The 25,364-nt window shown below is 31.5% G+C and overlaps 1 protein-coding gene across 1 annotated transcript in view; it reads left to right on the forward strand.

Moving 5' to 3' along the window:
• LOC143238589 (transmembrane protein 181) overlaps positions 1-25,364 on the forward strand; it is a 108,774-nt gene that overhangs the window by 59,265 nt on the left and 24,145 nt on the right. The window contains 4 exon segments of the mRNA XM_076478951.1: positions 8,973-9,103; positions 15,225-15,350; positions 19,657-19,737; positions 23,693-23,792. Coding sequence (XP_076335066.1) covers positions 8,973-9,103; positions 15,225-15,350; positions 19,657-19,737; positions 23,693-23,792 — 438 coding nt within the window.

The following is a 25,364-nucleotide window of genomic DNA, read 5'->3' on the forward strand; positions in this document are numbered from 1 at the left end:
AACAGTCAGAGTTTAGTGATAAAGATAAGTTAGAGGTTCAGCTAAAACTGAAAAAAATTCGAATTTGAACAAGCTCAAATCGAAACTGAAAGAGGAGATAAATGTCTTGAGGCTGAAAAGCTTGCAGTGTGAATTGTGACAAACCAATGAGTTCTTCAGTGAGATACCACCATAGATATCCAGCAAAATGTTGACAGATAGATAGAGAAAGAGTCAAATTCACCTTCATATACTTAATAAGACATTCTAGGAATTTAAGATATTTGTGATGAGCAAAAGATGTCACAAATAAAGATTTACATGTACCTATTAAAAAATAAAAAGCTGAATGAGGTATATAAATGTATTTATTAATACTAAATGTATTAATACTCATTAAACAAGTGAAAAAGGAGCTCTAAAAAGATGACTTAATGAAATCATGAGATGAAAAGAAACATCTGTACAACAACTCAAGCCCAAAATAAATCAATACAAAGGAATGCCTTTATACCTATATTTATAAATATAATCAAACATATAAGTCTGTCCTCTACATTCCTACACTCAATTACACAACTGCCTTCAAACATGTGGTTCAGCTATTGATCAGTTACCTCTTTCTTTTTTTGTGAACCTGATGATGACCAAAGAAGGTCAAAATGTTGTTTGCTTTTCTACATGGTGCTTTCTCTACCCATACCAGCCATTTTTTACATATATACTTTTCTCTACAAGTGGGTTTTCTCATCATCACAAAACATGTATATGTATATAAATGACACCAGTGAGGGAAGGTGGAAATCATGTCTGTTAGATGATCAGTTTCTAGTCTCCATAATCACATAACCTACATAAAGAGACCATTTGAGCTCTGTCCCAAGGGTGGTCACATTGTGTGTATTGCACTAGTCTATCTATAAAGCAAACAGCATAAGACTAGACAAATCAATTTACTAGTAATAGGATGGTATGTCTGTTAGATGATCAGTTTCTAGTCTCCATAATCACATAACCTACATAAAGAGACCATTTGAGCTCTGTCCCAAGGGTAGTCACATTGTGTGTATTGCACTAGTCTATCTATAAAGCAAACAGCATAAGACTAGACAAATCAATTTACTAGTAATAGGATGGTATGTCTGTTAGATGATCAGTTTCTAGTCTCCATAATCACATAACCTACATAGAGACCATTTGAGCTCAGTCCCAAGGGTGGTCACATTGTGTGTATTGCACTAGTCTATAAAGCAAACAGCATAAGACTAGACAAATCCATTTACTAGTAATAGGATGGTATGTCCTTTATACGCAGTACTCCCCTTATGTTGCATCTTTAGTTAATATTCACTGTGTTATCTTGCTTTCTTCTGTTTTCTTAACTTTGTGAAAGATACAAGTTTTGAAATTGATTTTAGTTACAGCTTCTGATGCAAGTTATTGTTTCGTACAGCACTATGATTTCATCTTTTAATCCACTATGTGATTTTAGAACATAAAATTTCAGTATGTTCCAGAGTCTGTGATACAGTTTTTTTCACAGGAATATTCCCCATTGTTATACTTCATGTTGGGGTTTCAGCAGAAGCCAAGTAATACAAAAAAAGACCAAGGCTTATTTACCTCAGATATACCATACATATTGAAATATAAATAAATGAAAGAAAAACAATTATAGAAATAATTATATTTATACTTTTCATAAATCCAGTTTCAAGGATCTTATTGAACATGACTTTTCATTTTGAAACCATTCAAGGTCCCTCCACAGAAGTTGTCCTGTTTTCTTAAATAGCAACTGTAGATCATGCATTTAGCTCTATTCTAAATTTTTTTATATCAGTCCTAGGACTGTTTGCTTCTGTTTCTGTAACTTTCCTTAACTTGGAGGATTTTAAATTGTTCTCTACACATTCTACTTTTTCTTCTGGTTTTTCTATCTCTGAACTGGATCAGGTAACACCCATATTTGTTGTTTGCTGCTCCAATGGAAATATGTGATATTTATACTCCATATGTTTTTATTGATTTTCAGGTGAACGTTTTGCATGCATCTTAACTCTAAGATTTTGTTACCCTCTTTAATTCTTACCTGCCTGTTGCATGTTCTACATATAGGACTATTTAGTGTTAGAATTATTCTTTAGTTGATTTAGTAATTTAATATAATGACTATTTAGTTTTTATAACATGAATGTTAAAGTTGGTTATTTTAAAGGCAATAGTAATAACAAATTTTGTTGCTTTGCTCAGTGAGTCTTATGTTGTGAGTGTAGTTCGATTGCTCTAGTATTTTTGATGTCATCTTTCTTGAAACTTTTAAGTTTTCATGTGTGAGTATTGCTACATCATAGTGTCTCATATTTTGTAGAAAGCTTGAGACCTCAGTTGGGCAACCAAGCAAGCCCAAGTCAAGTGAAGTTTAGTAAGGAAAAAAGTTAGAAAATATGATATTAGCTGGCATGTGAGTAATTAGCCTTAGTGTATGATCTCTTAAAGTGAGTTTAACAGGGATAAGGGATATAATTTGTCTGGTCAAAAGATGCTCTAAAGTAATTGAATTGTGTAGACCTTGATGAAAAGAAGACAATTATTTAAAATTCTGGATGCAATTGTGGTAACCCATGCATTAATGTAAGTGAATTATCCACTGATAATATTGTGATAGGAGTTCAGAAAAATAAGTTGTCTTGTTAATTGTGTTCTAAAGGAACTGAATTAGCTTGTGTGGACTTTTGACAAGAAAAGAAAATTATTTGGTTTTAGATAAAATTGTGATTTCCTACAGTGAAAAGAATGTTTTTATATATGTTTGATTTGTTTGAATATACATTATTTTACAACAAGTGGATTGTGTGCTGTCCATTTATTGCTCAAATTTAATGTCACCAACTCACAAACACCTACTGTAGAAGAATCTAAGCTCACACACACACAAAACCCTGGCATTTGGCAAGCCAGCCAGAATTATACAGTGAGAAACAGCTGTAAAAGAAAATGTGAACACTAGAGGCAGTAAGTAGACTTATATGTGCATAACAGTCATAGTGGCAAAAAATACTATAGAGATTACAATCATGTCATACAACCATCTCAACAGATTTTAATAAATGGATTGAAAAAGGTGAGCATCTTGGGTTAAAAGATGGTGCACTCTGAGAGTTTGTTAAACAACAACAAGAACTAGAGAGTGAATAGGAAGAAAGACTAAAAGAAGAAAACAAGAAATACTGGAAAGATAGAGATGGAGAATAAGAGCATTAATTGCAAAAGAAGAAAAGAAGAGATAGAGGAGAGACTAGAAAGAGAGAGAATAAGAGCACAAATTTAGATTGCCAAACTCACCCAACAGAAAGAAGTGGTATCCAAGAATGACAATGGATAAAGGGCTAGCTGATGCAAGCTTCCGAAATTTGATGAACATAAAGATGACGTGGATGCTTTCCTGTAAAGATATGAAAGATTTAACCAAAGTCAGAATGAAGACAAAGGCAACTGGGCAGCTCACTTCTCACAGGAAAAGGCCTACAAGTATATGCAGGCATAATGTCAGAAGATACCATCGATTATGACAGGTTAAAAGTAACCTTGCTCAGATGCCATGAACTTACTGAGGAAGGTTTTTATTGAAAGTTCAGAGAAGTTATATCTTACCTGGAGAAACTGTATTTCAGTTTGTGGGATGTCTATAATAGTACTTCCCATAATGAACTAACATGACCAAGTGCAACAGTAGTTTTGAAGGACTGGCAGAACTACTAATACATGAACAGTTCATGATCATGTGCTCAACTGACATGTTACTGTTCCTAAAGTAGTGAAAATCTAAAGACGTGAATGAGATGATCAAGCTGGCAGAACAGTATCTAGAAGCCCATGAGAGGTATATAATGAGCAAGTCTAACAATATCAAGTTAAATTCAAAACTAGTTGTGGCTGAACAGAAGCAGGAGTTCACCAAATGGGAGAAGAAATGCTATATTTGTTATAGAATGTGACACATTACAAAGAAGTACAATTCCATCATCAAGCAACAGCAGAAATCTCAATATAATGTCACAAAGGTTCATCTTTCAATATTTTGTTTTATACCTTCATCCTCATGTATGACTTTTATTTGTGCAAGACAAGCAGGTGTTTCATGCAAAGATTCCCACTTTAGTGCTAGCTCAGGTTGGCCATTCACCTTGTATTTTGTCATTGTAAGTGAATAGTTTATTTATGCTGATTCAATTGCCACTCTCTTCCTTTAACTCATCTGACTGTCTTCATCTCACTTCTTTTCATAGGTAGTATCTTGAGGGCAATCTATCTATTTATGTGATCTCTGATTACAGAGCAAGTTTGTAAGTGAAATTTTGTATTTTCTCTATATATTCTCCATTTCTGAGCCTTTGTGATCAGTCATCCTCCTCATCTAGTTCTTCTGATCACACACCAGATAACATAATGTTTTCTAAGTTTCTTTCTGACTAAATATCACTTAACTTTCTCTTACTTAGTTACCAATATATACTGCCTGAGGCCTCAAGTTTTCTACAAACTATGATATTTTATGATATAACAATACTCGCATAACCTCTACAATCTCACAACTCTTACATGTCATCTATTTCAAACTTGGTCACATGTTTTCTGAACTATCTCTCTTAAAACATTTTTTCTTGTGCATGATAGATGTTGATATTTTTATTTCTCACACACTTTACCAAGGGAATGGTTTGGTTTTTACTCCAGATTGCTCCTTGCTGTCCAATCCTTGGGCTGCTTAAAGAGTGATCATATGTTTTCTGCAGGATAGCTGGTGTGGGAATTAATACTTTTACTGATAAGGAGAGAACAAAGTTTCAACCTTCCTAGATCATCTTCAGGTTAAGAAAGAGAGAGTGTTTGAATGTGACCGTTGGCAGACACGTCTTAGGGACAAGAGTATAAACGAGTACCAGATTGTATATGGCATTGCAGTTGGATGTTAGGTTATTACTTAGTATAGGTATAAAGGCATTCCTTTATATTGGTAAAATTAAACCACTGTAAAGGAACACCTTTATACCTATATAAGACATGTCTGCCAATGGTCACATTTAAACACTCTCTCTTTCTTAACCTGAAGATGACCTAGGAAGGTCAAAACTTTGTTCTCTCCTTATCAGTAAAAGTGTTAATTCCCATACCAACTGCTCTGAGATACATGTTTAATTCAAGTGGGTTTCTTGTCATCAAGATGCTTTCTACACCACCTTCTCTTTTCTCTCTTCTCCATATTCTCATTTAGATTCCAGTCATCATCATTACTTTTCTGTTTGTGCAATTTGCTGTTGTCTTGCTCACTGCTCTGTCTTGAAGCAGTCAACAATACCATTTGTTTTCCGTAGGATTAATTTTGTCTCCATAACTTACCTTCTCCTCCTGGACAGTTGGGTTAAACAGTTCATCTAGCACATATCTCTTGCTGTATGGGAGATAAATCCTTTCATCTTTATCATGTCACCTTCCATCCAGTTAATCATCTCACAGTCTCTATTGCCTAAGACTATTATTGTCCCAGGATGAGATATTAGAAATAGGAATGTAGATGATTACAAATACCATTATGTCATATCACTGTTTCTTTCATCTATAAATTTTGTTTCCCTCCAGTTGCCATGAGTCAAGGAGGAAAAAACCACCTCATCAAAAATTAAAATATATATTCACACACACAAACTATGGATACAATGGAGCTCATCATGTGGCTGGTGTTGCCCCACATAGAATATGCCTTTCTCCTGAAACTCATCTCAGGCAGGGGATAACAGAAAATGTTAAACCAACCTGTTCCTGCTCAGTGACCACTGTTGAAATTGTTTGTTTTTTTTTGCAAAAATGCTTTGGAAGCTTATATATTTTCCTTCCAAATTTTGCTGCTTACTTTAAAAACATAATAACAGATTAGCTCCTGCTGTCCATATGTATGGTAACCCATTGGGCAATCTTTCAATGTAAGAACCTTTGCAGAGGATATATTATCCCTATATGGTCTCTTCATCTCTATGATTTTCTTCCTGCTATCTATAAGAATTCCTTTCTATAGTTATCCTCCAGTGTAATTGGAGAATTCTTACTTCTCTAGTTTGAAGCTGCTAGAGAGGTCAGTATGCAGAGTTTCCCTTCTGATCATTGTAATCTAATTTGAATGAAACAAAGTTTAATTTTTTTTGTTGTTATCAAAAGTAGATCAGGGTCTACTTCGAAGGAAAATTCAAGCAACTATACACCATGTACTGGATCAATGATGATGGTTGTAAATAGACAAATTGATCTTGTATTCTCCTGGAGTTGCAGGTCTGGGATGATTCATCCCATCATTTGTCTATTCCAGTAAGTATAACGTACATATTTCTCACATACTGTGCACACTACATGTCCCCCCACTGGTACAGCAGTAAATCTATGGATTTACAACACTAAAATCAGGGGTTCGATTCCCCTCAGTGGGCTCAGCAGATAGCCCAACATGTCTTTGCTATAAGAAAACACACACACACTACACATACATGGTCTGCTGACCCTCTGAAACATACAGGCTGGTTTGGCAGACTTTATATTCTTCCTACCTTTGCAACAATTTAGCACCATGGAGAAGGTTCTTGTGACAACACTTTTCTACATTACTTTGCAGAGTATTTCCTGTTTAAGATACACTGCTGTCCAAAATCTTAAGGCCAATGAACATAAAGCAAAAATATGCATTTTGTGTTGTTAGGCTCAACCACTTATTTGAGTGGAGCTTTGAAAGATGAAAATAAGAAAAGGAAAAATAAAAATAAACTTTTTTAGCATTTAATAGGGACAATGTGAGCACTATGAAATTAGCCTAAATGCTAGCTGGTCAAAAGTTTAAGACCATACTAAAAAGGAGTCCTAAACAACGTAGGAAATGCCCAACAAGAAATCTCAGCAGTGAGTTGCACGGCCGTCATTGCGAATAATTGCAAACATTTGCTTTTGCATGGTTAACATAAGCATTTGCAGAAGGCTGGCTGGAATGTTATTTCAAGTGGTGAAGATGGTTTCACAAAGATCATGCACTGTTTGGAATTGACGTCCGTTTCTATAGACTTCCCTTGCCATCCATCCACAAACATTTTCAATGGGGTTCAGCTCGGCCAAATATGCTGGATGGTTCGAAAGAATCACATTATTCGTCATGAAAAAGTCCTTTGTCCTGCAGGCATTGTGGATTGTAGCATTGTCCTGCTGAAAGATCCAATCATTTCCACACAAGCGAGGGCCTTCAGTCAATAAGGATGCTCTATCCAACATGCCAATGTAGCCAGGTGCTGTTTGACACCCATGTATAACCTGAAGCTCCATTGTTCCATGGAAGGAGAAAGCACCCCAGATCATGATGGAACCTCCTCCCCTGTGTCTGGTAGAAAATGTCTCCAGTGGGATATTCTTATCGTGCCAGTAATGTTGGAAGCTATCCGGACCATCCAAGTTAAATTTTTTCTCATCAGAAAACCAAACCTTTTTCCACTTTTTTACGTCCCATGTTTGGTGCTTCTCAGCAAATTTTAACTGAGCTATTTCATGGTGTGGAAGGAGGCGTGGCCTTTGAAGACGTTTACAGTTTTTAAAGCCTTTCTCTCAGATGCCATCTTATTGTTTTTGAGTTGCATTCTGCATCTGTAAGGGCCTTAATCTGATTCGACAATCGGCTGGTATCTTGCCGGACAACCTGTCGAATCCTCTTGCTCAATGCTGGCAAAATGTTCGTGGGCCGACCACTTGAAATTCTCTTTCCATATCCCTCAGGGTCTTTTAAGAAATTTGCAACAGCAGTTTTACTATGCCCAATCTCACCAGCGATGGCACATTGAGAGAGACCTTGTTTTTGCAGCTTGACAATTCTACCACATTCAAACACTGTCAACTTTTTAGCCTTTGCCGTGTTTTTACTCAATGTAACGCAGGAGATGTCAGTGGAAAATGTTGACAATGCTAATGCTTGAATCACAAGTGAATAAATTTCGTTATGTGCTTACTGATTAATGCTTTGTTTCAGTATGGTCTTAAACTTTTGACCAGCTAGTATTTAGACTAATTTCATAGTGTTCACATTTTCCCTATTAAATGCTAAAAAGGTTTTTTTTACTTTTGTTTTCCCTTTTCTTATTTTCATCTTTTGAAGCTCTACTCAAATCAGTGCATATTTTTTCTTTATGTTCATTGGCCTTAAGATTTTGGCCAGCAGTGTATATGCCATTGCTCATCTTGTGGTGGTGTCTGTAAGCTCTCTCCCCTCCACTTCCCATAGTGGATGGCATAGCCCATGAATTTTTCAGTTCTGTCATTATATTCCCAGAAATTAACTAATCTTTTAGTTTTTTACCTTTCACTGGCCCATTCACAACCTTATTAATGTAAAGTTCTAACTATTTTTGTTGTTTATGTTTATAAAGTTAACATTTTTCCTCTCTACAGAACCACCCAACCTTTCTCTTTACTTGTTGTATGTCTGTTTTGATTCAGTGAGAATGAGTTTTTGATATATTAAATTCTCAAGGGGAGTGCTGACCATTACGAATGTGTTACCCTCTTACTGGTACAGAAGTGTAGTCTAATACTGAAAGCTTAATAGGCTAGCACAGTACACATTATTATATGAAAGAGTGGGAGATTTGTTCATAGACTTTGCATATATTTAAAAACTTCAGCAATGGTATGAGGTGTTAGCTGTTTGTTCTGTAGAGGGTGAATATCTATTGAAAATGCATTTTCAGTTAAGGAAAATGTTATTTTTTGCAACAAAGTGTAGTTTATCATACAAACCCACTATTGTTCAGTGTGAAAGGTAGTTTTTATTTGTATGTGCATACTTGTTTTCTGTTATGTGTAATTATTTTTATTCACATAGTTGTTTCTTTTTTTAATGTTTTTAAGATATGCTGACTTTAAAATGTATCTATGTAAACAGCTAAATTTTTATTTTCTCTTCATAAACTCAGATGAAACTTTCTATAAACCATTCCGTGTGGGAGTTACCATCCATGGCGTTTCAAACCAAAACAAACCCATGGTTGTACTTGATGAAAGCCACAGTCATGATAGAGTTAGGAAGTTGTATTGTGCTTCAAAGGTAGGTGTATGATGATGAAATCCACAGTTACACTAGAGATAATGAATCTGTTGTGTTACAAAAACAAATGCTGGAGATTGCACATGTTCCAACAAAAAACATTGAATTCATTTCATTATGACATAATTCTTATTTGTTTAATGATTTGAAATGGAAAAGAGCATTGAAACTAGGATGTAGAGATAGTTGTGAAATAACTAAAAAAAAAAAAAAAAACTATTACCTGTATATTTCATTTACCAATAATTTGTCAAGAATCATCTGTTGGTAACAGTTTGGATATTCATACTGAATAATAGTTGTAAGTCAGTGCTATAAGGGACAGTACAGAATGGAACAGGAATTAGAAATATTTGTAATTTTAAAACTATGAACAGTATAAACATTACAACTGATTTAAAGGAAGTATGATAATTATCAAGGATAAAAAATTACCTTTACTGGATCCTTATATTCTTGTATTCTTTAGAACTTGCATCTTTTTGCTGTGTGAAAATTTTGATTTTTTTCATATGTTTCTGATAAGTAATTATCAAACTCCTAAATGTATAAATAGTACTTATCATAAACTCAACTCACTATATTAAAGTGTCACTATTTTATGATACTTGATAAGTTCTGAACTTTGCCAGAAATATTATCTTTTTATATTAGTTGATGAGAGTCTCCTAGTTGAAGAGCCTCTATAATCCATCATGTAAAACATATAGCAATGTTAGAGGACAACTGACTTCTTATTCTCAGTATTAACTCTCTCAATACAAAGCTAGTTGAAATGACTGACCTTAGTTTTAGAGCCTCCATATTTCACCATATGTAAAACATATAAAAATTTTAAGAGAAGAACTGACTTCTTATTTGTGGTTTTAACTCTCTCAGTACAAAACCAGCTGAAATGTCTGACCTTATAACTGTTTTTCACTTGTTATAGTTTCCATACTACAACTTTTAATGCACTGTACACATCTTAACAACAAAATTTGCCAAACATTACAAGTCTATACCACACAAAAAATCTAATTTTTTAAGGAAGTATTTAGCCAAAAATTTGTCCATGAATATATATATATATATATACTTTGTGTTCCAGTTCAAGTGCTAAGTGATTTTTGTTAAAATTAAAAATACCTTGCTTTACCTCAAAACTCTCATATTTTAATTGCATGATCTTTGTTACGTCAAATTTCAAGACTTAGGGGTGGTGGTTATATATTTATTTGTATTTCACTAATAATAATATCAGTGAAAATACTATCAAACCCATTCATTTCAGAAAGTTTTTTGATGCATTTATTTCATTAAAAAACATAATAATTGCTTACAACCCTGTTAAGTGCACATATCACTGATTGAGAAAGTTTCAGTGAGAAATATTAAAACAAGGACTCAATGATGAACTAAAATATTTATTTATACATTTTACATACAATATAATCTTTCGTTTATCTTTGAGTTAAATGTTTGATTTAACTTTTAATTCATATATTAACATATCCTTCAGAAATAATAAACTTGCATAAAAGTTGAGATTTGTTTCATTTCTAGCATTTTTATTTGGTCTAATGACTTCTAACTCTAGCCAACATATTCAAGGACTAAGTAAGACTGACAACTGGGTCTTTCAGAAGCTGACTGACTGACTATACTTTAAGTCTATATTTTATGTTTTATAGCTAAATGTGATAATGCTGTAACAGGTTAGCTAATCACAAGTTTTCTGGGAATTGTATCTCTTGTAGTCTATTTCCATTCATTACTGTTAAGTACAACCTTGATGAATGATACTTTGTTCTTTATGCACTTAATAGCAATGTATGCTGACACCTCTCCTTTTAGTAGGAATTCTATCTGCACACATCACATCTATTTTATTACTTTTATCTAACAAAAGGTTTATCTTTTACCACCAAACATATAATGGCATAATATATAGTGTAATTTCAGTTATTTATGTTAGGAGGAACACAATTCAACTTGGCTGAACTGAACTTTTGATCATTCACTTGTTTTAATACCACTTTGTGAAGGTTTTTTTTGTGCATCTTTTTTTGAGTAATATTAACACAAAGTGCACTTTTCTGATGATATCATAGGTATTAGTTTTTTTCATATTTTATAGTATTAATCTGCACATGTATAATTATTTTTCATCACAGGTTACTAACTTTAGAATGAATACTGTGTGCTAATTTTAATCAACTTTTTTATTATTATTTATCATTCATGTGCAGTATCTTGAGTTATATATTAAGATATAGTCTAATCTCTGTAGCCTTCAATCTTTTTTGTATATAGAGATATAATCTAAAAAATCAGACACTTGCCACACCCTCCTGTTTTCTCCTCTTCCTCAAATTTCCAGTAATTCTGTATGATGTGTGCTGTTACATCATTTATAATCAATAGACAGAGAGAATTTTATTTTACTGAATAATGTATAATACTACCATGTTCACAGTAGAGAGTTTTATTTGTTTCACCCCCAGATAGAAATTTCATATTGAACATCTTAGGGACATAAATCATAGTTAAAAAGCTAGATAAATTACAGTAGTTACAAAACATTTTCTGCTTTGTGGTTGGTAATATTTTGTTTTCTAAAGTGCATGTTTGAAATGAACAAAATGTCTTTAATATACTAGTAATGCCATTAGAAAAAAGTAGGCTTAAATATCAATAATTGGCTGACAGGAGAAAAAATAAGAGACCAAATATAAGTAGTAAATTCCTTTTTTTTTTTTTGCTTGATGTTATAGAAGTAAATAAAATGTAAAAATCTTAGATAGTGAAAAAAAAAATACATAGGAAAAATTAATCGCAAAGTATCCTTGCAACTAGCTTGTGCGTTAAACCATTTAGTATTGTAACTTGAACTCTGCTTTCATGTCTAATTTACAGCTTGTATTACAAGTGCATTAGTTATATTAGTTAGACATAACTCAAAGACTAATAAAACAATAAAATTAAATAAAAGAATATGCAAATTTATTAGATATAGCTATTTAGGATAAATAATTGTAATTTTCTTATAGTCACTAGTAATTCTAGAAAGACAAAAGTAATTCAGATTTTTTTTTTTGTGGTGGTAATAATGTCAGTCAAATCAACCAAGTTTATATAGTGTTATGGTAATCAAAAACCTAAATAAAATTCTGTTTTTTCTGGTTGAACTTTATATTTTGTGTTATTGTCTCTACCATAACTCTCTATAAAGTTACTTAATTTGACTCACCTCATAAATACTATAAAAAGAAATGAAATAAATCTAAATTACCCCTTTTTCTTTCTAGAATGACTTTAACTTGTAACATGAACTACACTTATTTATCTTAAATAGTTTAGGGCTCATAACAGTCTACATCTGTTTATACTTAACTTTATTGTTTCATTGTTTTTTGAGCAATGTTTAACTTATAATATCATTATTGCACTAGTTGAAAATCACTTGGTGAATGTGTATCTTGGCTTGTATTACACTATCAAATTATTTAAGGTATGGGTTATTCACAAGCATACTCCATAAAATATTTTTTACTTTATTTTATTGAATCTTAACTTGCCTAATTTAAAAGGTTCAAATTTTTACTTTTTAGTTACTTTTATAATAATAAATAAAGAATACACGTTAAAAAAGAAATACTGTATGTATGTTTGTTTTTTTCTTCTGTTAGCTGTCAATGAAACTATTTTTTAAACTAATGGTGCAACTGCATTAAACAGTTTATGTAATCAAAGAGACAGTAAACCGCTCTATGTAGGGATGGCTTTCTGAAAATAAGGAATCAAATTTCATTCAGTCATGTCTCAACACACAACATAATATCAAATCTATTTGTGTAGTGATTACTTTTCCATAAATATTCTCCTACTTCAACTCTTAAACCATATCCTTATTAATAGTTAATAATAAACGTAAGTGAATCCCTCATGGTTTTACTCTATGACCCTTTGATATAGAAATTCATACTGAGTAACTTCAAGAAATCTCTCTCACTCACTTGTGAACTACAAACTTTCCTAATCAGTGTGTTTACAATTTGTCTTCTATAACAATTATTTATAGTATTCTTATTAGAAACAACCCTGATCTAACTATATAGTTTCTCATTAAGTTCTGAACTCCTAATATTAGAGTAATAGCAGTTAAACATCTTGAATATATTGCATTTATCTTTATCAAATCAATTTATTTATTCCAAATTTCCCAAATGTCATCACCACTCAGCATGCTTAGTTTAAACCACCCTGATCATCCTACTTCCTTATCTCCTTAAGTGAGTCCATTTCACACATATAATTCACCTTTACCTCCTTTATCCTTCAGAAAAAGAATATTCAGCTGTTCAAAAGAGCCTTTGTTTTGGGTCTTGTTTGAAAACCATAACAACCTTTGTAGGTGATTCTGTTTGCTTAACTTCTTGCTGAGAATTCTCATTGACCTCATCCATCTTAGGAGGTGACTTATAGCATTTCTCAATTAAAGTTTTCTGCCATCCTAACCCATGATTATAACCCATATAGATTCAGTTTCTTGACTCATTTGTTGTCTTCAATCCTAACAGCTGTAGTTCATTCGTTATACAAAGAGCAACCTCACTCCTTTTTTAAAACGTCCATCAGTATTAAATAACCCATAACCTTGAATTTCAAATATAATTCCTATTATAAATGCTATCCAAACCTAAACAAGTTTCTATAATTCTAAGTATGTCATAATTTTCCCTTTAAATTGAAGCTTTAAACTCCTGACATTAGAGTAATAGTAAGTAAATGTAATCTTAAATGTATTACATTTATCTTTATATCAATTTATTTATTCCAAATGTCCTCACCACTCATCATGTTCAGTTTACACTATCATAATGAATATGTTAAGAGCTTCCCTGAACATCCCACTACCTTTACTGCTTAAGTGAATCCATCTGAAGCATATAATTCACCTTTACCCAGAAAACTGTTCAGTAGATTCAACCAGCACACTTGTTGCTCTAAGCAAATCTCTTATAATATTTCATTTAAACCTGTTGAGTAATTCATTCCTGTTTCTAGCAAAGAAATCACTCCTGAAAAGAAAAGGCCACAGTTCTCTTTCCATTTCTAACTCTCTGAAGGAGTTCGTTTAAACTTATCAAGTAGCTTTTCTGTTTTACAAGTTTAATATTGTTTTCTTCTACATGCACTATAAACAGAGAATGTACTTCAGTACAAACAATTAAAACTATCGGTATGCTCACTAGTGTCCCACACTTCAGTACCTGGAAAGCATACTCTAATTTTAGATTTTAGTTTTTTTAATATTTCCCACCAAAGTACTTGATACTGAACTAAATGAAAGAGTACATCACTGTGTAAATCTCTTAATTATTTTGTTTCTCAATGCAGACAGCTAAAGATTTAAATCTATTATAGACAAGTATCTTAATGCTGACTTGAATTTTCATTACAGCTTTAACCTTTTTTTTTTCTTATTCCCTTTGAAAACAGCCTTAATTTCAGCTCCAAAAACAAATGACAAAATAAATTATAACTTCTACAGTTTTAAAAATGTTGGATATTAGTTCTGCTAACCAGTCATTCTTATAATAGTATGATATCAGATAAAACTTGTGTTATTACAGATTTGTGAATAACAGTACAAGCACGATCTTATAGATAAAGCAATGATAACATATGCTAAAAGCAAAAATTGTTCATAAGAAATTACCCATAATAATAGTAATTTAATCATGCCTATGGAGTAATAGCTTGCAGTTTGTTTTTAATTATTTACTCTGTTTTGAACAGTTCTCCTTTTCTCTGTTATATTGATCATCTTTCATTATATATTGACAAAAACATTAATGTTGTAGAATATGCATCAGAAGCATAAGGTTTACCTTTTTCTGTAGGTAATGACAAATTTGAAACTTACTGGTGCATACATACTTTATTTAATTTAAAAAACATACTTGTTTTTTTATTTCTCTTTATAACAGCAACTTTCAAACATTTATTTTTATGAAAAATTATTTATCTAGGAACCATTTTTTTAAACAAATACAAGATATGCTACATATATTTTTAAATGGAACTAGAAGGAGAGATTATTAGTTACAAACTACAATGTTTTTTTTTCTTTTAGTTGTGTGATGGCCTTACTCTTCTTCACTTGGGCTTCCTGGATTTTTCTCATTATGTCATAACCATCCGTTTCTATGACTTAGAAAGCACAGATAAGATGCATCACATCCAGGATATTATTTTTAATGTAAGTGGCAATTTCTTCAAAAGAACCAAGTTAAATTATCAATAAAAAAGAACTCTTTTACTAAATTTTAGCATTTCTTTAACTAGTGGTCATGGTAGAATTAACAGAAACAAACTTTTGCAACTCGATGAACATGCAATCTTTAGTTGTTTTTTTCTAAATGTTTGAACCTAAATTGCTTTTGATGAATAGTGTTGTTTAATGGTGAATATTCAACTGGATGTTTATATGGATATTCTGCAATGAAATATAATTTCAAATTGGGATTTTAATATTCTTTGAAGTTTAATTCTCAATACTTGCATGATTTTTCTCCAAACATTTGGCTACCTGTGCCCTCTCTCTCTTAAAGCATATTTTCTTCTCACTTGTGGAAGATTTCACTCTGATAATTGTGCATTCGATGCCTGCAGCACTCTGTGCAGGCATAGATGTAGACAACTCCCAATACCTTTTTGCCATGTCACTCACACAACATTGTAATGTTTTCCACCTAAGTAGCTGTAAGCAGCTGAATGTATTTTATGGTCTCTTCAAAACAATGGTATGAGATACATATATTTCATACCACTACACTGGTACAGATATGTAGATGACACGATTGTGGGATTCAGATCTACAGAACACACACTTAATTTTTTCAATCACATTAACTCCATAAAATTCCAAACATTAACTTCACATGTGAACGGGCAGAAAGCAATCAAGTATCATTTCTTAACCTCAAAATTACAAGATCTGATACACAATTTAAGACAGAAATCCACTGAAAAATCAAAAAGAAAGTACATCAATTTCCTGATGATATTTATCTAAAGATTAGATTTAAGTGTTTAAGGAATTATGTTGTTAGCTTGACCCGTAAGACTAAATGGACTTATTATCATAACCTGTTTAAGAATGCTAAAACTATTAAACAGAATTGGAATATTGTTAACTCTATTATTGATGTTAAAAAAAAAAATAAGAAATTTTGTAATTTTGGTACTACTGATTTATCTGATTTGAATTATTTTTTTTTGTTAATGTTGCTAAATCTACTTGCTCCGATCCTAAATTTTGTTCTCAGGGTATGCCTCCTGCTCCTTTTTCTTGTTACCTATATCCTGTTACTGTATCTGAAACTATGAATAATATTTTCTCCTTATCAAATTCAGCTTCTAATGGTGTAGATGGTGTTTCGGTTAAGATTTTGAAAGCTAATGCTAATCTTTTTGCACCAATTTTGACTTTTTTAATTAATTTATCTTTTACTCAAGGGAAGTTTCCTAATGCTTTAAAGTTATCATTGGTTATTCCTATTTATAAATCTGGTAATATATTTGATTTTACGAATTATAGACCTATTTCTTTATTAATACATTTCTCTAAACTATTTGAAAAATCTATGAAGATTAGAATTTTATCATTTCTTGATAGACATTCAGTTTTGTCTCCTTTTCAATTTGGTTTTCGGCCTGGGCTTGGAACGGAGGTTGCTGTTGCTAAACTTGTGGGAAGTATTACAGAAGCTTTGGATTCTGATCTTCATCCAATTGCTGTTTTTCTTGACTTAGCCAAAGCTTTTGATTCTGTTAATCATAAAATTTTGTTAAATAAATTATCTTATTATGGTTTTAGAGGTATTGTTTTTGATTGTTTTTTTTCTTACTTTCACAATAGAAAGCAATCGGTTTGTATTCATAATAATTATAGTGATTGGCTTACAATTAATGTGGAGTACCACAAGGTTCTGTTCTGGGCCCTTTATTATTTCTCATTTATATAAATGATATTCTTTACCAACAGTTTTCTGGAGATATCCAAGCTTATGCTGATGATATTGCTGTTGTTTATAGTAAGCCAAATCTAATTAATGAAGCCATTATTTCAAGTGATCTTAATAAAATTAAAAATTGGCTTTTCTGTAATGGCTTATCCTTAAATATATCTAAATCTTTTCTTCTTCAGTTTAACCTTTATGGTGTCATTCCAGCTTTTCCTTCTATTTTTTATCATTCCAGTGATTGTTATACTTACCCTAATTGTAAGTGTCCCAAATTGACTCAAGTTTCCTCTGTTAAATATTTAGGAATTATTTTAGATCGAAAATTAAATTGGCAATTTCATATTAATTCTTTAGTTAATAAATTAAAATATAGTTCTATGCTAATTTTGAACTTAGTCATTGTGCTCCTTATCATATTTTGTTAAGTGTATATTATGCTCTCTTTCAATCTTTCTTACAATATTGTATTTCAATTTGGGGTGGCACATATAAGACTTTTAATTCCTATTCACAAGTTCCCATACTGGACTATATATTCCTTGGGACTCAGCACATGAAACAAAACAAAAACTCAACATACTAAGAAATCAAATAAGCACAACCATAAAACTATGCTCACCAGATAAAATTAATGACAAATTAGACAAAATAAAACAATACTTCATTAACATCAATAAGTTTCCTCCACAAACTGAAAAAAACATTGTATGCACACACCTAAACAAAAAGCAAAATCAACTAACAAAAGTAAATATATCCCACGAATTAAAAAATCATTAAACCGTATACTGCTGCATACCATATATTCCTGACATCAGCAGGAAAATAACCAATATTTGGCAAAAACTAATAACAAAATATGACATTCCAGTTAAAACTAAATTTATTCAATAATCAGGCACAAAACTTAGGTCTATACTATGTAAAAACTACACTGACAAACACCACACCAACATTATTTATAAAATACAATGTGATAACTGCCACAACTTCTATATTGGAGAAGCAAGTAGAAAAATGGAAACTAGATTCAAAGAACACAAAAGTCACCTTCAAGCGTTTTCAAACACTGCAAATCAAATAAACACAACATAACCATAAAAACACCCAAATACTAAATAAAGAAACAAACATAAACAAATGCAAAATTAAAGAAGCCTTACTTATACAACAACTCAGCCCAAAATAAACCAATACAAAGGAACATCTTTATACCTATATTAATAAATGTAATCAAACAACTAAGCACACCCTCTACATTCCTATACCCAATTACACAACCCCTTTCAAACACATGGTCATCTATTGGTCAGTTACCTCTTTCTTTCTTTGTGAACCTGACGATGACTGAAGAAGGTCGAAATGTTGTTCGATCCTCTACATAAACAATTTTCTCAACCCAAACCAGCCTTTTTTACATATATATTTCTCTACAAGTGGGTTTTCTCGTCATCATTGAATGGTATGGGATAATTTATTTTTGCAGCTGCTACAATATAAATCACTGAAGTATTTCACATGTTCTGTATGGCTTAAGCTATTGTTGCTGATGTCCTGAGATATACAGGCCAGTTTGACAGCCTTCACATTCCACCTACTTTTGCACCATGTAGAAGGTTCTTTTGACACAATCTTTCGATCCTAATATTTATATTGGGCATAATGTATCACCTGCTTGAGATTTGGTCTCCCCTTCAGTGATGCTCCTACAATATTCTGCATTTTGTGAATCTCTCCACCACCACCAATTTTTTTTCTTTCATGATTTCTCAGAAAAGATGCCCAAGTTTTGATTTCTTTATCTGCATTGACCTATCTCACACTGTAAAGAAGTAACATTTTCCTTACCTGAAAATGTACTTCAGATAAATAATTTCCACAGGATCACTCACTCTTCCTCCTCACTTTTAATGCATCTCTTTAACCTTGTCAAGAGTGAGTTTTTTTGTACACACAAAATGCCCAAGGGGAATACAGTGTGTGTGTGGAGGGCTATTATCTAATGCTGAGTGCATCATAGACTGGTGCAATAAACATGATTATGTGTAAGAGTGGGAATTTTATTCAAAGGCTTGGCTGGTGCATGCACAAAAACTTTTTGACATTGGTATGAAGTTTTAGCTCTTTGTTTTGTTAAAAAATGATTAGTTATCTGAAATATATTTTCAGTTAAGGAAAGTCTTAATGTTATAGTTATTCTTTAATTATGGAATTTATTTTTCAGTGATGATGACATGATCATTCAGAGTTGGTATTAACATATTTAATGGTGATATTGACATCATAATTCAGTGGTGATGTATTTCTGTTAGCATAATTACTCTTTACTGGGTTTTATTATTTTTGAGCTGTAAATTAACTATAAATATTTTTCACATTCAATTTAACTTTATTATATGTAACTTGTATGTACCTAGATTGCTGTAAATTCCTCTAAATGCTATATATTTTATTTTAATAACTGCTGGTGATGCATTACTAATGATTCATAACAGTTATTTATGTTGTTATAACCTAGCTGTTTTTTTATTTTTTCAGTTTAAAAGCTACAATCCAGCTTTTACACAAATAGAAATCTGGTTTCGTTTTGTATTCCTATTGTTGACATTCTTTATCACAGTAAGTCACTGAATTACTGTATTAAATTACAATAAAAGTAAAATATACTTTGAATTCTGAAAAGGCTCATTGAACCACTTTATTTTTTATTTGCTGTATAGTACAGTGAAATAAAAGAATAATAGTTTATGCTCAAATTTGTTTTGACTTGCGAGAAAAACCTGCAAATATGTGTGAGAGAAACCTTATATGTTTAAAGATATTTTTGTTGTTATTTGAAATGCAAAAAAATAATGCACAATATTTCTGATTTGAATTTTTTTTATCTCAACCAATTTAGAAATTTAACATTCTAGATGAAAAAAGTATCTTAAAACTAACGCGTAAATGCTAAAATCAATAAGGCAGTTTGAAAAATAGAGCACCCACGAATGGATGTTGACATTTCTTCTGAAGTTCAGTTGAATGTAATCAGTTAATAGAAAACTACTGGGATATAAATAGCTACAAATTTTGACATCAGAACAAATAAATTTTGGCAACTTAATTGTTTTTTAATAGGTGGGTGTAGCTATCTGTTTAACACAGTTTCTTTCTACTTTTTCTGTTGTTTTGATTATTTTCTTTTTACAATCAAAATGTTTAAGTTTTGATTATTGGACTTCACATGATCAATAGTATGAGAGGTTGATAAAAATGCCTCAAGTTAATTTCCTTAACAGATTCCTTCACATAAAAATATGTATGGTTCTTACAGTCATTGTTGAAAATGGAACCAGGAAAACTATAATTTGAATATCAAAGAGAATAGGAGAAAATTTTGCCTTCTTTAAATGTATAACATACAGCTTTAAAAAAAATTTATATTGTTTGGCTATTCTAAATCATTTTTAATAGTATTGTAGACATAAAGTATGTAAAGAATAAAGCAAACCAGTTTATTTGGGTTTGAATGAAAGGTGTTTTGTAAATGATTAGATAGAAATTTATTATGACTAAATGTTGGGGGAATTTATTATATAATATGAAGTAAGATTTAATGTAGTTATTATAATTCTTTGGGGAAGTATAATTTTCACAAGTAGAAACAACAAATATTTTAGTGAAGAATAAAGTTTTATGATTTTTTTTCAGAACACCTGAGTTGTACAAGTAACATCATGTCAATGAACAAGAACATTTAAGAAAGGATAACAGTTGATCTAATTCACTTTCCTTAGTAAGCTGAATACCTTGATGAATAGCACTAATGTTATCACATATATTACAGAATACACCATATATGATCTGAATTCAGAAGTGTCAGCTGTCTACTGAATATATACAGATCAATTTCAGAGGAAACACTGTTTTTCATTTATTCCCCATAATATCCTGTTTCAATTGATTTTTGATTTTTTTTATACATTAGAATGCCTCCACATGCTTCAGCTGTCAAACATTTATTAACACCCTAGCTTATTTGAGACCTTTTTCAAATAAAATCTGTTAAAACCATAAATATTTTTTATGGAAATTTTTCAAAAGCTTAAGTTACAAGTAGATCTTGTGAATGGCACTAAATAAAATATGTGCAAATGACAGTCAGACTCGGTGCGAGCTCAAACACCTTAGGACTCGGACATGATGGCAGTGCATCTCTGACATACTGTATAATCTTGACTGCTCTTATTTTATTTCTAATTTGTAAAATTATACCTCCTATTAAATATGGATAAAAGAAAATGTAGAAAAGAATCTGACAATAATATTAAAAGGAAAATAAAAGCAATTACTTTAGAAGAAAAACTTGAAGTTATTAAACTACACAAAGTTGGTGCCAATAATGTGAAAATCGGACATGATCTGGGCTACAGTGAGTTAACGGTACACACAATTTTAAGTAAGAAGCATGAATATAAAGAACAAGTTAAAATTGCATCAGTTTCTCTAATCATGCAAATTACTGAAAACAGAAGTCCCGTAATGATTGAAATGGAACAGCTGCTTCATCTTTGGATTGAAGATTGTAACCAAAAGCGAATACCACTTTGTACAAAAAACATTCAAACCAAAACTTTCGACATCTTTTCGATGCTTAAAATAAATTTCAAGGGGATATAGAAACTTTTGCTGCAAGTTTAGGTTGGTTTGACTGCTTTAAACATCAAATAGGATTACACAACATAAGAATTACATGGGGAGCTGCTAGCGCTGATAAAAATGCTGCTTCAAAATTTCCAGAAATTTTTCAAAATGTTGTTGAAGAAGGCAATTCAAATGATAAGCAAATATTTAATGTTGATGAAATGGGCCTATTCTGGAAGAAAATGCCAACAAAATCTTTTTTAGCTAAAGATGAAGCATCTCAACCAGGATACAAAGCTTTGAAAGATCAACTTACCCTTTTATTAGGAGGCAGTGTAGAAGGGGATTTTAATTTTAGGCCTATGCTAGTGTACTGTACTCTAAATCTCCATGCTTTAAAAGGGACTAGCAGTCAAACTCTATCAGTTATTTGGCATGTTAATAAAAAAGCATGGATAGCTAAAGAACTTTTTGAAAACTTGTTCGTTTCATATTTTTGTCAAACAGTTGAAAAATATTGCAAGAATAATAACCTTAATTTTAAAGTGCTCTTGCTGTTAGATAATGCTCCAGGACAGCCTACTTCATTGAAAGATTTGAATGAAAATGTAAAAGTTGTGTTTCTACTACCAAATACAACATCATTATTGCACCTGATGGACCAAGGAACTCTTGCATCGTTCAAAGCACGTTCTCTTCGAAGGACTTTTGAAAGAACTTCAAACAACATCAAGAGAAAATGGAATTTCGTGTACAGAATTTTGGAAGAAATACAATATAAAGCAGGCCATTGAAAACATTAAACTGTCATGGCAAGAGGTTACTTTGAGCAATATGCGAGCAGTTTGAAAATATCTTTTGCCCCATTGTGCAAATGATTTTCTTGGCTTCAGTCCCACAGACAAAATAATTGAAGAGATAACTGCTATTGGAAGTAACATAGGTTTTAAAGTGGTTACAGAAAATGTGTGAGGATTGCTTGATTTGAATGTAGAAGAATTAAGCAAGAATGATCTTCAACGTTATTAGCAACATGCATTTGGAGAACTTGAAGACAAAAAGGGTGAAACAGCTGCAAATATGGCTTAAGAAATCATTATAAAAGAACTTGAAGAAGGATTTAAACTTATTGAACCTGCCAAGGATTTTTATCTAAATCTCGATTCTAACATAGAAAGAAGCATGTAAATTTGCAGAAATTTGGAAAAAGCAATTGCTAGCTATAGGAAATTGTATAATGAGAATGAGAAAAAAAAATCGGTGCAGTCAACTTTGGACAAATATTTTTCTAAGAAAATAGTTTAGTTATGATGTAATTATGTAAAATATCAAATTATTTATATTAACCTTAACAATTTTGGCATTATATGCAGCTAAAAGTTGTTTTTAAAACACATTTTGTAAGTCTTGATGGACAATCTGAAAGGACGGGAATTCGCTGTAATTATTTTTATTGATTCTCTTAATCGCTTAATGCAAGTAAAAATTGGGAAGAATTAATCGCTTAAAGCAGGGTTTGCCTGTAATTTACATTAGGATTTTACTATGCCTGGGGTATTTTCTTGACAATACAAAATTCTTTTATTATTGACAAGTATGTCATTAGTAAGAATTTCAGATATTAAAATTTTAATATGATAATTAAATGAAATTCTTCAAAATAAACTTTTCAGCAAATTTGTATAACAATAAAACAATCAATACTCTGTCATACCAAAAAAATTACTCGATACTGAGTAACTAAATTGAAAGTTTATATTGAAGTATTTTTACCCTTAGTAAATATGTTAATTTGGTTAAAATTGACATTCACTTCATAAATACTGAAATAGAACAGATAAGAAAAAATTACAACATTAATCTGTTTTTTTATGGATTCATTTTATACTAAAATTATTTTCTGCACATTATATGTTGTAAGTAATGTTTTTAAAATACTTTTTTTCAGTGCTGGTTTGCTCATTCACTACGTCATTTTGTATTTTATGACTGGTCAATAGAGCAAAAGTGGATGTCTGTCTTGCTGCCTTTATTGCTACTGTACAATGGTAAGAAAATATATGTGCAACACTTAGTAGAAATAATGGTTGTTTAACAGAGGTGTATACTACTTAAATACACATAGAAAACTCTAGCCAAATTATACACACAGAATTTTTGAACTGCAATGTGAATAAGCAAATCATGACTGAGAAGTTTAAGTTGAGACCATAAGTTTTTTGATAGCAGAATTACTTATACTGATGCTTACAATAAATAATATTTCATTACATGAAGCTGTGTAAGTCACTGGTTAGAACACATTTAGAGTGCTGTGTTCAGGCCTGGACTCCTTACTTGAAAGAATATAGAGTTGGAAAGGATTTGAAGGATATCTGGAATGGAAAGATTGTCGTACAAGAATAAGTTAAGATCTCTGAAATTGTTTTATCTTGAAAATTGAAGAGTCAGAAGGGATCTGATTGTGTTTAAGATTGTTAAGGGAATTGATAATGTTGATAAATCTTTTTTTTTTTTTGTACTTAGTGAAAATGGTAGGATTGGGAGACATACATAAATTTTAACAGGTTAGGAGTCACCTTCATCTAAGAACGGGATATTTGACCTTTGGAATGAATTGCCTTCAGGTGTTGTAGATGCAGTTAATTTAAAGGAGTTTAAGGGAAGGTCTAATAAATATTTGAATGATAAAAGTTGACTTAAAGTGTTTTCTTTTTATATTAGAGTTTAGTGCAGTAGATGAAATGGAATAGATGGATGTGGTGGTCCCTTGTTGTTCTTAAATTATATATGCGTGCATGCACGTATGTGTAAATAAATAAATATTGGCACCTTCCCATGCCAGACTGTGGATTCAAGGTTCTTTCCTCAAGCAAATCTGAAACTAAAAATTTTCAAATTAATCTTTTCAGTACTTAATAAACTCTTGACAGTTTTGGATCTTAAAACTTTTAATAAGTATTATTTTTTGGGTTAAGCTTCATTGCTTTTACATTCTTTTGAAAACAAAAGAAGGAAATGATGCATATTTTCTTAAGCATGTATTTTTAAGTCTTGCAAGCATGTAGAATGGTCTAAAGAAAAATAAGCTGAAAAGCTAGAGGTTAATGTGAAGCTGCTGCATTTTCAACAAAGTAGAAGAAATATTAATACCTGAAAATATGTATATTTTGAGTTTCTAATTGTTAAAAGATTACTGCACATGCATACCTATCTTACTTCTCAGTTTCACACAAATAACAAGAGCATTGTTGGTATGGTTATAAAAGATCATTTTCCAGTGTTCAGCAGAAGATTTTTGTTTCTGCATTAATTTCTGCTTTTTACTGTTTCCTTAATAAATACTACTATGATTGGGTTGATGAATTAACTTAGAAACACACATTTTCCCACATTAGAAATTTTGTTTTAGTTTTCATGCAAAACATTATTGAAGGAATAATGTAAGCTTTCCAGGTTATCAGATATGTGTATGGTATACTCACTGCATTTAGTGACTTTAAGCACAAGTATTAAATGTAGTGAAAAATGTCAACATCCTTGTTAATTTGCTTATCCTTACAAAGACACAGAAGCATAAAATTTTAAAATGCACCACAGTATAAAATAGTAGGCAATAA

Source organism: Tachypleus tridentatus, chromosome 13, assembly GCF_004210375.1.
Source record: "Tachypleus tridentatus isolate NWPU-2018 chromosome 13, ASM421037v1, whole genome shotgun sequence".
Taxonomy (NCBI): Eukaryota; Metazoa; Arthropoda; class Merostomata; order Xiphosura; family Limulidae; genus Tachypleus; species Tachypleus tridentatus.